This window comes from Myotis lucifugus, unplaced genomic scaffold (genome assembly GCF_000147115.1).
Source record: "Myotis lucifugus unplaced genomic scaffold, Myoluc2.0 scaffold_308, whole genome shotgun sequence".
In the NCBI taxonomy this organism is placed as follows: domain Eukaryota; kingdom Metazoa; phylum Chordata; class Mammalia; order Chiroptera; family Vespertilionidae; genus Myotis; species Myotis lucifugus.
In genome coordinates this window covers 332,081-347,372 of record NW_005871356.1, presented here as the reverse complement: position 1 = coordinate 347,372, position 15,292 = coordinate 332,081, and the positions used below count along the sequence as shown (strand labels likewise).

Sequence of the window (15,292 nt, the reverse complement as noted above, 5' to 3'; positions counted from 1 at the left end):
GATAAAAAGCCTAACAACTGGTGGAACAACCGGTCGCTATGATGCGCACTGACACTAGGGGGCAGACGCTCAATGCAGGACCTGCCCCCAATCACCCCGCCGGTCACCCCACAGGGCCAGGGCCAGCCGGCGAGCGGCAGGCACCGCCCCCGATCGTCCTGTCACCTCCTGCAGAGGGAGGTGACCAGTGGCAGCAGGGGGTGGGGCTGGTGAGTGGGCAGCACCAGGCCGGCCAAGGCGGGTGCCAGCAGGGGCCCTCTGTTCACCCCGCCAGTCGCCACACAGATGGGCCCTGATTGCTGGCCAGGCCTAGGGATCCTACCCATGAATGAATTTCATGCATTAGGCCTCTAGTTTTATATAAGGGACTTGAGTGCCCTTGGATTTCACTATCTGGGCGGGGGGACATCCTGGAACCAAGCCCCTAAGGGACAACTGTACATTAATTTCTAGTTAGGAAAACCAAATATAAACTAATTTTTTAAAATGTCTTGAAAGTTATGTAAAAGCAGGAACAACCTATCATTTCAACTTGAATTTTAATTGATTTCAAAGCTTTAAAATGGTGGAGTTTGTTTTTTTTTTTTTCCAATTCCTTATTCACATCCCTCCCAAGTAATATTGAAGACTCTAGGAAGGTGACTACAGAGGCAGTGTAGTCTGAATCTCCTCATAGAAACAGGTAGAGCATGTGTGATAAACAAAGAACACTAATATCAGCATGCTCAGAGCATAGCTACAAAATGAAGTGAAAAAGATTTCTTATAAAGTTCAGAATATGAGTGGCTGGGAACAAATCAATTCAGTATCAACATCTGTCAGGAGGAAACAGTAGAAAGACAACATAGCATCTGAAGGCTATAAGAATGGGAGGACCACAAACTGCCAACAGGTATTCACTGAAAGCAAGGGGAACCAATGTGAAATCAGCAAAACTGGCAGATTGTAATTTCAGGGGGAGTACAAAGGGATGAGAAGGGAACTCTGAAAGTGCTGAAGGTTGTGTATGTGCAGGTATGGGGACTATGAACTCTCAAAACTTAAACCTGAGCTCCCTTCTTGGACAAAGCCCAACACTAAGGAGGAACTTCTAGGAGGAGAAATAAAATTAATCAGGATATAGACAATAAAGGCAAAGAAAAAAAATTAAAACAGGTCTAGATAAACGTGGGAGAGAAGAGGAGGAAGAACTTAAATAAGAAAACACCAGAAAGGAAGCTCTAGAACCATTAACTAGAAAAGATACTCTACTCATTCCTCTCTTAAAAGTACAGAATAACTTATTTAGCCTAAAAGTATACCACAAAGTAAGATCATAGTTTAATCCTATTAAAAGTTGTAATAAAAATGAATATGAAGCACAAAAATAGATGAAAAGTATAACCCAATATTTTAAAATGAGAAAATTTTTAAAGGATAGAATATGGAAAGAACAGCATAAACCTAAAAATTCAAAGTGATTTGGAGAAAAGATTTGAAGTGACAGAACTCAGAAAAGAATATGTAGTATAACAAGTACACAAATATACCCAATATCATGTCCAATATCATACTTGAAGTCCAAGCTAGTGCATTGAGACAAGAAAAGGAAATAAAAAGAAGTAAAACTATTCTCAAATGACATGATTGTCTTTGTAAAAAAAACTCTCCCCAGTCAACAACAAAAAATCCTTATGGGACTAATTAGTGGTTATAGTAAGATCACAGGATACAAAGTTACTATACAAAAGTCAATTGATTTCCTATTTACTATCAATGAACATTTGGAACTCAAAATTAAAAAAAAAAATTAGACCTGGAATAGAAATACTTAGGTATAAATCTAATACTTAGGTATAAAAAAAAAATACAGGATCTATATGAGGGAAACTACAAAACTGATGTAGGAAATAAAGATCTAATTAAATGTAAAGATATTCTGTGTTCATGGCTTGGAAGACTTGATGTAGAAATAGCACATTTTGTACCCAGATCTTGGTTTCTAATACCATCTATAATAATAAAAGCATAATATGCTAATTAGACCAGACATCATTCCAGATGTGATTCCAGACGTCCTTCTGGACAAAGCTGGGGCCGAAGGATGCCTGGGTCCCGGGGCCTGCCAGCTGCCGGAAGGAAGTCTGGGTGCCTGAGGGAAGCCAGTGCCAGCAGCTGGGGGAAGGAAGGCCTACTCTTTCATTAATTTCATGCATCAGGCCTCTAGTCTATGTATATAAAAGCCAAGTGACCAGAATGACAGAACGACCAGTCACTATGGTGCGCACTGCGGCAGCCAACCCGCCGAATCCGGGTCCCAATCGGCCCCTCCCAACCTCTGCAGCCCCTCCCCCTGGCCAGCCCCACCCCCGATTGGCTCCCATTGGGGCAGGCCGGCTGGACCCCACCTGTGCACAAATTCATGCACTGGACCTCTAGTTCTTCAACAAAAGGAATCAAAGCTCCTTGGAGAAATAAGATGAAAATATGTTAGATGAAACTGGAACATTTAGTAGTGCCAGAAAGTAAGGAAATGCTTAAACACACACAGATGTCAAAGGAACACGGGAGCCAATTGAAAAAGCTCCCAATGGCCAAAGCTATAACAATGCTAATTCCCTAACTGAATTATATTTTATTGAGACCACTTAAGGATAACTTGAAGTGCCCCCTAAACATTTTTTTTCATTGATTCTAAGGACAGAGTAAAGTGGTTCCAATGCTATAAAGACTTTATTCCTGTATTGCTATCATACTTCCTGACCTACTACATCTATATCTAATTGGGTAATACATTTTCTTCCACGTTTAGTGGGGTGAAATTAATTTATCTTCTAATCAAGGAAAATGAGTTAACTCCTAACAACCTCTGATATGTAACAGAAATACAACTGTACTTTGGAATTAGTCATCCATCTTTATTTCATAGTCTCTTACTTATCACTGCAATATAGTAGTATAGCAGTGCCATGTACTACCAGTAGAATGTCATTGCCTTAAAATATATTATTTGATTTTGACCTGGCTAGCACAGATCAGTATTTTCCCCTGTAATTTCAGCCAGGCAAATCTAACCACAACAGCCAAATGCTCTGTTAGCTTCCATACCCCAAATTGTGTCGATTTATTAAAAGACAGTCCTGATTAGTAATTCTATATCATCCATAATAAATCAACTTTTCAATTTTCTGTCTCTGTTTTTTGTTGTTGTTGTTAATCCTCATTCAAGGATATTTTTTTCCATTGATTTTTTTCAGAGAGTGAAAGGAAGGGGGAGAAAGAGAAACATTAATGTGAGAGAGATTGTTGCCTCCCACACATGCCCCCACCAAAACCAGGGATGGAGCCACAACTAAGGAAATACCCTTGCTGGGAATCGAACCTGCAGCCCTTCAGTCTGCGGGCCAACCCTCTAACCACTGAGCAAAACCGGATAAAGCTCTAACATTTTTAAGTAAAGGAGAATATTTGGTCTAGATTTCAAGGTTTGTTTATACTCCTTAAATCATTTTACTAAATCTGAGTCTCATTTTTCTAATGTAAAATAATTATTAGGATATACTATAAAAATGTAAAGTGCTTAGTATAGTGTATTCTACATAGTAATCATTCCATAGATGGCAGCTCTTGTTATTTTTATTCTGTGCTGTGCTTCTGTATTGCTTCACATGTCATGTAAAATAGCTGATGTGCTTTGGGAGGTACAGTATCTCCCACATATATTGTACAACTAGTGGCCCGGTGCATGAATTCGTGCACATTAAAAGGAAATTAATTAGAAGAAATATTTTAATATCGCTATTCGCCCTTTCTCTATAATAGAAGTGTCAACCAAATTCACAATCGACAATGACAGATCAAAATACACACGTGCAATTGGCGCCAGTGAGAGCTTTATATGTATCGCACATGTGCGAGTCAACTCAGCCTTTTATAGATATAGAACAAACTTGCTTAATTAGATCTGCTTTCTGATTTAGCTAAACTTTTTCCAGCCCAGTGAAGCACCCCAACTTTTCTTTCAGGTAATTGTCAACAACACAGCAGTAAATATCAACACGAAGAAGATTATTATTATAGATCACACAGGGAGAACAAAGGGTAAAATATTTAACTGCAGCAGTGTTTGACTATATTCTGCTCAGTGAGAAAACCTGATGTCATTTTCAAGGTCCACTATTTCTTTCTTCTTTTCAGTCCAGTCAAGTTTCTAACCTTCCTAAATCTCCGTTTTCTGGCTAATGAAAAGAAAATAGGATTCCACCGAGTCTCCTATCTACCTACTCCAGGACTTCTGTGAGGATCAAATGAGATGAGGCAGGGAAAATGCTTCACAGACATTTGGTTACAGTGTAAAGTGTTTCCACCCGGCTATAAAGCAAGTCATGTTCCTGGGCTGAAGAAACTGTAAGGAGGCTAGTTGTCTCTAGGGAGAGGAAGCCAGGTGTTGCTACATGACATCATTTCCCAGATGGAGGGAAGACCACTTAGTATATTAGACTTTTATATATATAGATGTTTGCTCTGCTTGATCAACAAAGCATCAGAGGAGAATGCCTCTTTTTTGGTAACAAAATTCAATGAATATGGAAAGTATTTGGCATTAATCTTAAGTCTTTCAAATGTTGTTGTAAATAGAAAAGGTTATAACGAAATAGAAAAGAATGATGCTATTTACTGCCAACAGAAGCAGCCTTATTTGAGCAATCTATGTAGAAATGACTAATACAGTGAATTATAGGAGCTTTCCAGTAGGAAGCTAATGCTCAAGTGAAACAGTATTTATTAGGCAATAGTGATATGCCTTTTATTGGTTGGACTCTGGTACCTGACAACAAATGGTACTTTTACCTGTGAGACACGTATCATGCACCATTTAGTCTGTGTAACTGAGCCTCAAATGGAAATACAAAAGACAGTTCTCATAGAATCACATAAGATTCAAACTAGTTCTTAATTTAAATAAGAATGTAAAGTTTGAGTGACTATAATGGCTTCATATCTCCTATGTATGTAATGCTGAGATTGTGGAAACATACAGAAATCCATTCATATGTAAATTTAAAGGACTTTCACATCACCTTGTATTTATAATACCTACTATTCATAAAAACTTACATTTCTTCACAAATGTATTTTTCTAGGAATGGTCTTGTTTGTTTACCCCAGGAAAACTTGTTATTTATAAGTTATAACATTAATGTGATAGTTACAACCAAACATTTTATTTCTGTATAGGTACTTCTGCCATAATTTATGTACAAAGGTTATGACAGCAAATGAAGTTCTAATCTCAATGGATGACAAAGATGAACAATTTTCAATTTTAAGTTTTTTATATAAACTTTGTAGATTTTAAATTTTATGTTTCATCTTGTGGCCCTATCAAGTTGGCGATCTTTTACCTGGCTTGTCTAAACATAAAGTTAAGATTATAGAAAAGAGTCTTGAGAAAGACAAGAGTAGAATTGAGAACCCATTTTATAATTAAATATGGCCTTAAGTATTTTCAAGTTCATTCATAGAGTCTTTCACCAGTACTTTATTCCCCCTTTGCCAAAAACACCCCACATGCCACCCAAACCACCTCATTTTAGTAAGTTTTGTTCATATTAAGTCTCTTCCAGGAGTTTCCAAGGATAAAGGTTGGTTCAGTTAATGTGGTCTTAGCCATACTAGAGTATTTGCTTTGATTCTAGAGATGTTTCCTAATAAATTTTCTGTAGCAAAATTGTTAAGGGCTGGAATTTCCCCTCTGAATCTCTCCCTAGAAATGGGATTCAGAAAGCCCCGGGACTCCATCCAGCACCTTGGGGGACTCAGACAACTCTGTCTCTTGTTACAGATATAGCTAGAGGCCTACTATGATATTAATACACTAGAAAGTGATTGGTGGTGGTACAACTTGATTTTTTTTAAGTTCAATCCTAAAATTCAGAGTGATTTATTCTAATAGCATGCATACATGTGGTATAAACAAATCCAAAGATGAGCATATAACATACACAAGATCCAGTTAAGGTTAGCTGAGTGAGAATCCTCACTACCCTCCCACATGAAATAGTAAAACATGAAGACAGGTGTTTAATATCATAGGCATGATAATTAGTATTGAGTAGAAAAGTATCATCACCGCTTTTTCTGAATTTACGAGTAGACTAGTTTAGCTCTCAAAAGTGAAGATTATTTTCCCTATTGAGTAAAAAAATTAAAGAGTGAAAGACTGAAAACTACAGCCCACCTGTGTTTAATCATTAACAGTGATCCCTTCGGTGAACGTAGGTCCTGATTTTGGAGTTTGGAATCTGACCTTTCCCCAGAGATAAACATTATCATTGCAGGTTCCAAGGAGGGACATTTCCTTGCTGCCATCAGAAGAGTCCACTTCTTAGTGACTCCTTGCTGGGTACTGGATGCATTAGAGGGTGGAGAGTCAATATGATTCTTCTAGCTGTGCTTTTTCTCTGCTTCATTTCCTCATACTCAGCTTCTGTTAAAGGTAAGTTTGTGTTGCCTTTTGCTAAATTTTAATTTTAATCATTGAAAGGGCAGTGTGTGTTTGTGTGTGAGTGTGTGTGTGTGTGTGAATAGTGAAAGTTTCTAACTAAACCAGCTTCAAAAGCATGTAACTATAGGATGTTTGTGAAGGCATGACTGGGTTAGAATGAAAACTGAATTCAAATTCCTCCATACAATAAGAAAACAGAGGTTCCTTTTAGATTCAGTGCCTCAGATGAGTGTGCTGCTTGTTTCAATTTCTCATTCATGGTGGATTTTTAAAAGGGAGAAAAAAGATGCCAGCTATTGTTACCTGCTGCTGTTGGTTGCTCCCTGAATGCAGCTCCTTCATTTGAATTGTAAAAGAGGACTTAAAAAAAACACTTCTTTAAATTTCCTTCTAGTTGCTTAGCAATGTGACATCAAGAAGAATTAGACCCATTGTAAAAGCATGTGACTTACCAAAGAATTACGAATGAAATGGTAAAGCATGTATTTAATTTCATTACTTGTTAGAAGTGATAGAATCATCATAGTTGGTGAATTACATAAAATAAAAGTACATGATATAGGATAAGAAGATTTATTATCTTTTGAAAACTTGTGTTGGTAGTTACCATTTCTACTTTAAGATAAATTTGATTTAAAAAACACACACCGATGAATTGAGACCTTTGAAAGAGAAAAAAACAGGAGTTGTAATTTCAAAGAGAAGTATGATTGTATTAATATGGAATCTTGTTTTAAATCACTAGTTAATACACTCCTTGGGTTTCTAAATGTTATGCCTGTAAAATTATCATTTTTTTATAGTCTCTTAAGCGGGTGTACTATCAAAGGTAATTGATCTAACACATCATTTAGCATAATAAGGTCCAATTTGAATAACTATGTACTCTAAGTAATTGATATAAAACAGTTGATTTGTAAACTCCTAAAACCAATTTGGAATAATTGGTTTTTGATGACAAACTGAAGTTTTTCCTCAAGATTTTTTGCATGGAAAATTTTCACATGAGGAAAAGGCAATCTTTATTATGGGAACAATAAATGGGGGGCTAAATTTAAATTATTTCACATAAGCAAATGACACTTTTTTTTCTTGAATTAAACACAGTATTTCTCACCAGTTTCTGAAATGGTATTTAAGATACAGTCCTTACTTGGATGAAAAAAAATGTTTTGAGAAAAATGTAAAGGTTTGTAAATTAAACTCTTGTATATTTGAAATCTGAGTTATTTTTACAACATAATATCAAACCTAATATACCATGATTATTTTGAAAAAAAATAATTGAGATATAGTAGTTATTGTGGGTTTCTCTTTTCCCCCCACCCTATAAATAAGAAGTTTGGATAACTTAATATTTTCAAATACGTGCACTAATAAAGATTTAAAATACACATAGGCAACAATAGCACACGGGTTTAGAAGATGACAGTTGGCTACAGTTTGTTGTGTACAAGTTCAGTGGTAAATCCAGATTTTTAGAACCTGAAGATTATGCAACTTATGGGACATTTTTTTTTAGGAAAGATTGCAAAAATACCTTAACTTTTGCGAATGTTACTGAAAAAAAGATGTGTATACATTGCTAGTGTCACCTTCTAAGATCTTGAAATGAACCTGGGCAAGTGAGGGCCCCAAAGCCTAAGTGCCATTAGCTTCATGGTACAAACTGCTTATGCCAAATATCATAAATAAAAAGTACAGGACTTGACAGCTCTCCCTCTACCTAGGTGTGATAACCTTTTGTATTATATACTGTGACTTAGTAATAAATTCCTTGTTCTCTGTAATGATTTACATTTAACAAGCAAACTACTTAGGAAGAATTTACTTTAAGGCCATTATAAATTTTTGGGATCCCATGCAGCACCTCAAAACTCATCTCAAATTTAATTGTCAGTGCCACTGTTTAGCAAATCCCCAGATTTGGGTGGGTTTTGAATGCATGTTGAACTGTGAAGAGAATGGAGGAAGGTATTCAAATTAATATGGAAGAAGGTCTATTTAGAAGAGATATGCTGAGTGTGAACATTCTGAAACCTCAAGTTTTCCCTAGTTTTTCTGAATCATATTTTATAATAGTGGATCTATTCTCAGTGCCTTCTTTGCATTTTCTTTATAGTACTTTTACTTTCCATAATCTACACAAAAACTTTCTATTTAATCTTGTCACTTCTAAACCTGGACTGTTTCTTCATTTCCAGTCTTTCTCTCAGTTCATGGCCTTCCCCATACTTTTCAATTCATTTATGTTAATCATCTTCAATCCCCCCCCCACCCCCCGCCTTATCCTTCATCCTACCCTACTTCCAGCCTTATAGTTTTCTGTTGGAATCCTAAATCCCTATTTTGTCTCCTTGCTTAAACCAATTAACTGTCTATTGGGCTCATCTAGGTTTGATAAATGAGTATTTTAACATATTTCCTAAAGGTTTGAAACTAAGTTTGTTGTTTTTAAGTCCCTTAAAAATTCTAGATGCACTTAAAGGGGAACCTTGAAGAGGTATTGACTCTTTCTCTTCTGGTTTTATCTAACATTAGCTTCAAAAATGCCATTCTGCATACTCGAAAGAGCAATACCTTAAGAAAGAAATTATGTCAACAATATAAATAGAACATGTCCCCATTGCCCAGTGTTGCCAGTCTCTAAACCAATAGAGAAATATTTATAAAAGAAGAAAGGATAACAGGGACAACACTACAGCACAATCCATTTATTTGAAACATTTTAGGTTTATCTCCTGTTGAAAGAGGTAGGAAAAAGTTCTAGGAGAAACAAGGCTTATTCTTTCCTGTGTTTTATCACTAATTAGTCATAATCAAAAACTAATCTTGTTGCCCCTTTTCACATTCTATTGTCCAGTAAAGTCAAAGTAAGAAAAAATGGTCAACACAATAGTTTGGAAAGCTTCAGAATGTAAGGGAGGCTACCTTTCTACAAACTTTTCATAGTAACTTCAATCACCATCACCTTCATTAGTCCATGAAACTTGGATCTCAGTAAATTTAAGTGTCAAATTCTGCATTATATCTGCTCTGTTGAGTTTAATGCAGACTCAGCTTTTTTTGGCTGCCATATAATGCCTATCTTTCAGAATGACTGTGAGGATTAGATAAGAAAACATGTATTTCCTGTATGCCTTGTGTGGAATTCTATACATGTCATTAAAATAAGGTCTCTCTGCCCAAAATATCATTCCTGGCCAGAAAGCTAATGTTTGAACCTGCAGGAGTGTCCCTACTTAGACTGTAGAAGAGGCAGAGGTAAGGAAGGCTAGAGGGAGTCATAGATTTCATCTCCTTCAAAGTTTCTCCTGACCTTTTCTGCCTTCTGTATCTCATAGCTGAGGTTCTGACTTGTTGCTTGGATATGGTCTATTTTTGTGTTTATACACTTGGATACCCACTTCCACACTTCCTTTTCCTGATTCCTAGTTCTTGATTCCTTATCCCATTTCTTTGAAGGTTTGTTAGATCACATAACTTTGCCACACATCTACTCAAGAGTCAAATTCTAAATCTATGCAAAGGTCTTTGCCCCAGATCTCCCTGCCACCCATAGGTACCCATTTGACCTCACTTCCTTATGCTGTCTTTCACTTAGTCAGTCCCAGCTTCTTTGGCCTCCCAGCTGTTCCTCCATTACACCTGCATGGACTTTCCTCAGGGCCTTTGAACTGCTATTCCTTCTGTGGGGAGGATGGGTGGTAGGAGTGTGGAGATGCCCTCCCCACAGATATCCATCCACATGAGTAGCCTGAAGCCTTTGCCCAGAATATTACCTTCTCAACAAAGGTCTTTCTCTCAGTATCTCCAGTCCCTTTTCTGTTTCATTTTTCTTTATATACTTTTATTACTTATAAGTACATAAGCTATTGCCCATCTCCTCCTTATAAACTCCACAAAGGTAGACATTTTATCTGCTCGTTAACTGGTGTAGCTCCAGAGCCTAGAAAGGTGCCCACCACCCCATGGATGCTCAGTACATCCTTGTTGAATGAGTGAATGAATGAATGAATGAATGAATTCCCAGCTCACTCCCTAGAAATAGAGTTCAACCTAAAGGTGTAGATAAGTATGGTATAGAGAAGAGCATGATCTCTAAAGCCAGATAAGCCTGGGTTCACATCCTGACTCCACCCCTAACTGTCTGGGTGATCTTGGATAAAATGTATAATCTCTGTGTCCCTCAGTTTCCTTATGTATGAAATGTGATTAATAATGATACCTATTAAGTTCTTGTGAGGATTCAATATAGGTGTCCCCCCAAAATATATACACACACTTTGAATAAAGGCAGTTTTTATTAAAGTACATTTCATTTTCAAAATTGAGCTATCAGCTGGTAAAGTGTGCATACATTTTTGGGGGGACACCCTGTATATTAATGCACATAGAACTCTTAGTTTATTAGAGACAATGTATTTTGACCATTTTTTCCTCTGGGCAGTAGGTGCTGTATTAGATGATAGAGACAGTAGATGGTAAAGACTTTTCAGAGGTTTTCTTAAATTTTTTGACTTTTAATTTTACTTTTTTTTCTCAACTATCTCATTTCTGGCCTACTCATCTTAACCTCCTTTCCTGACCTCCCTCATGTGCATATATCCTGAGGGTGGGGGGAGTTATGGTTGCCTATTATAGTTAACTAGGAGATACAACCTGATTAGCACTGAGGAAAAATGTATACTGAAATCTTTTTTACTACCTCCTGAGAGCTATAGATAGGAAATATGCAAAGAAAAAAATTGGTAAGACTGTAAACTTCAAGTCATCCCTAAGAAAAACTTTATCCTACTCCCATTTTTTGAATTAAATTAAACTGAATTGAAGAGTGTGTGATCTCCATGTATCAACTTTTTTAGCTCACAATACTGACTTTATACTATTTGATATTAAATTGCCTGTCAAATTAAAGCCTGTGTTAAGGTTTTATGTAGTTAAGGTTTTATTCAGTCACAGCTAATTTAAACTTACATATGTGTAACATTGAAATGTACCTTTGTACTAAAAGTTTACTAATTAAATTGACAGAGTAAATTGCATTGGAGGGATATTCTTTAAATATGCAAAACATCCAATTAAAGGAACTGCCTTCTGACCCCTAAAATAACTTTGGCAATGAGCCATTACATTTATTTACAAATGGTTTGTATTAATTTTATAAAGCAATCCCAGGGCTGAACCTCTACTTAAAATCATATTTATTATACCTTGATGAAGCTGAGGTGGGTGGTAGGGGAGAAATCATATAACTTAAAGCAATAGAGTGACACTTCTTTAACAATATTCTATAGTTCAATCAGAGAAATACTTAGATAATCTGATTATTGATTAGGGATACAAATGAAGGTTTATGAAATGGAAGCTTATTGTATCTTGTTTTTGTTGTTACTGTTCAAGCCAATGATTTTAGCAGATGGAGAAGTAGAATCACCTTTCATTTAACAAATACTCACTGAGCTCCCACTGGGCACGACTCTACTAGATGAGAATGCTTCAATCTCAAGACAGCACATTCCTGGGCTGATGGATGCCTCGTTACTAAGACTTGACTTGTTTCACTATCTTTATGCAGGTCACACAACTGGTCTCTCTTTAAACAATGACCGGCTGTACAAACTCACATACTCCACTGAAGTTTTTGTGAATCAGGGCAAAGGAAAGCTCCAAGACAGTGTGGGTTACCGAATTTCATCCAATGTGGACGTCGTCTTACTGTGGAGGAATCCTGATGGTGATGATGACCAACTGATCCAAATCACGGTGGGCATTTTCTACCAGAAAGATGCAAACATTATATGTCAGCAAAGTCCTTGAGACGTGTACCATTCAATAGCACTTTTTTATTTCTTGGTGGTACAACCATTTAGTTTGTTTTCTATCACTAAAACACATATAGCTAAAGTGTTTACTAATCAAAAGTGATCTGAATCTTTCCAAATTGTTGAAGTAGGCAAAAAGAGAGACTACTATACCTGAAAGAGGAGATAAATTGGACCTCCCAGTTTTCCTGAGTTTCTTGACATAACAGGTAGAATTACCAATGAGGGAGTAAGCCTATTCTGTATTCTTTCTAAGGAAAAACTGGGTGGTACGCTTGTCAGTTATAATGTTTTAGATATATGGGTTGAGAAAGGAGGTCAAGTTAGATAGTCTCTGGGATTTTTCCCAGTTTTAATATATGGTGATTCCATATTTGCTTTTTAAGCACCTAAAGGAAAATTATTTCTTTAGTAAAGTCTGTTCATCTTTCCCATGTTGATGTGAAATAGGTACACAAACCAAAATTTGCTTTATTGTAACCGATAAGTAGTTGCTGTTATACTTTATAATGAGGTGTCATTGCAATATATTTATTAAGCTATCTTTGCTTCTTTGGATGTCTCCAGTAGCTATTATGCCTTCCAAATTGGATCAAAATTTCATCATCCATCTCTCTGAGCCATTCCTCAATGCAAGTATTCTGCAGCAAATATTATGTATCGTTTATTCAGTAATTACACTTTTCATCTTTAATTTTGCATATGCAGATGAAGTACAATGGGGCAGGACTCCTCCCAAACAAATGGTACAGAAAGTGAAGAGATCAGATCACAACAGTTCAAAACAAATGAATGACAATTACATAAAGAGCCATCTTCTAGTCATAATTATTATAAACCTGAAGTCACAAATTTCTTTAAGTATAGGTATTTTTACCTAATTTAAAAGACTGATTGTTGAATATCTTCTCCATTCTTTTAAAGTTAATGGCTAGGTCCTCTGAGTCATAAATTGAAAAAACAACAGAAGAAATTATGGCCAACCCTGCATATTGCTTTATCATTTTCTTTTCTCAGAGAATCTGATGAAAACAGAAAAGTTTTCTAATAGGTTTCTTTCCATGATTCCAGATCAAAGATGTAAATGTTGAAAATGTGAATCAAAAGAGGGGAGAGAAGAGCATTTTCAAAGGAAAAAATCCAGCCAAAATCATAAGAAAAGAAAACTTGGAAGCTTTACAAAGACCTGTGCTCCTTCATCTTGTCCATGGAAAGGTAAAAGTGATTTGGGAGGCAGGGGTGGTGGGGAGGGGTCGCACATCTTTTCTCTCCAACTTCACATTTTTATTCCCTTTAGTAGATATTATTCTTAGGTGATCATGGCATCACTACTTTTATGGTAATGAAATTTTTTCAAGACCTAATAAACAGGTTGCAAATTAAATGTTTCAGAAGTAAATCGAGGCATTCAATTCATTTATATTTTCTAGCCGTTTATGTTCCCTATTTTATAAAAATCTTTATAGTACAGTAAAATCAAGTACTTGTTTATAACAGAGATTGTTGATAAGAGATTGTTGAAATGTGCATTTTTTATTAAATTAAGAAGGATTAAAAAGATATTGTAATGCAAAAATTTATCGCATGATTAAATAAATTCAGGAAAGTAGACAAATTATGAATGAAATAATCTAACTCAGGTATGTGATATTAACTTGTTATGAGAATATCAATATCTGACTAAAGTACAGAATTAGCTTTTGAAAGGATATGGTATTTCTAAGTTAGTGTTAATTTTTTTAAGAAGCATATAGAGATTATTTCAAAACCATAACTTTGAAAAGCATTTTATGCATAATGAACGGACACTATAATATCTATTTGAAAATTTGCTCAGAAAATTCTGTAAGTGTGGTTACTTGTGATTTGATTCTACTGTATTATTAAAATGGTCTTAATATGTTTGGGATTGAGAAGCAATTGTGATCAGTGAATTATTAGGCATACATATGTGGTTTTATGACAAGTATAGATATTACATTTACATGTATAAAATGCATAAATAAAGATGAAAGCTCAATTTTAGTAACTAAAGTAGAAAAATAGAAAAGGCCCTTATAGTTAAAACTCTACAGATCTCTAAATTTTCTCTAGATTCAAAAGTTCTAGATTCAAAATAAAGATGAAAACAAATACTTTAAAATATAAAATTTAGACATGCAATACATTTCTAATCATGGTGCATGTTTTTATATAAAGTACTAAAAAGGAGCTCACAAAAGAAGGATTATTATGTGGTTGCCTCTCCTACAACCAAATATGAATCAGCATCTCAGAAAAAAGAGGGGGGACATCTGTAATACTTTCAACAATAAAGATAAAAGAAAGAGACAAAAAAAAATGCTCCTCTTCTTCTCCACTTGTTAAAATACCATGTTCCAGGTTTTGCTCAGAGGACTTTCTTTTATAAAGCTCATGTGCTTCTAGCCAGCTGGAAATAAATAGTCCTCTTTAGAACAACCCCTTTCGCCCTTTGTAGCTCACTCATGGCCTTTATCACTTTCTTTTGGTCATTTCTGTTCATTGCTAAAGCATGGGATTCAGTAGAGAAAATTCCTATTCTTTATATTCCAGCCCTCCCGTGACCTTCATGCCCTTCGACTCCCTTCTACCCCCGGCACCCAGAACCATGCCTTGCACTGACTGACATGGTGCATCAGTCAGGACACCTTTCCCAACATTCTCTCAAACCCCCTCCTTCCCTGGGTTTATTGCCATGAAAGCATTTATCACAGGGTATTGTAATCCTCTCTTTGCCACCCACATTAACAGTCGGCTTCTTGTGGGCAGCAGTTATGTTTATGTCTATATATCCAGTGCTTTGCTCATAGAGGGCATACAATAGATGCTTGTAAACTAAAGGAAAGAGCTAATAAGGTGATATGGGGCTAAAAAGAGCCTGATTTTGAGAAAGCCTTTGCTTATTGTTTGCTTAGTAATAGCTAAAAGTACTTCACACTCAAAGCCTGCACTGGTACTG

At 36.1% G+C, this 15,292-nt stretch overlaps 1 protein-coding gene across 6 annotated transcripts in view; it reads left to right on the top strand.

Annotated features, from left to right (window-relative positions):
• The window catches only part of MTTP (microsomal triglyceride transfer protein), a 59,833-nt gene that overhangs the window by 5,952 nt on the left and 38,589 nt on the right, over positions 1-15,292 (top strand). For 5 of the 6 annotated variants that reach the window (XM_006100280.3, XM_023763905.1, XM_023763910.1 and 2 more), the window contains 3 exons: positions 6,321-6,478; positions 12,066-12,253; positions 13,384-13,527. In XM_006100280.3, the coding sequence (XP_006100342.3) occupies positions 6,418-6,478; positions 12,066-12,253; positions 13,384-13,527 (393 nt within the window). In that variant the 5' untranslated portion in view covers positions 6,321-6,417. Of the gene's footprint in view, positions 1-3,318; positions 3,465-6,320; positions 6,479-12,065; positions 12,254-13,383; positions 13,528-15,292 lie in introns of those variants that run through there. The other variant, XM_023763908.1, reaches the window with a different exon arrangement.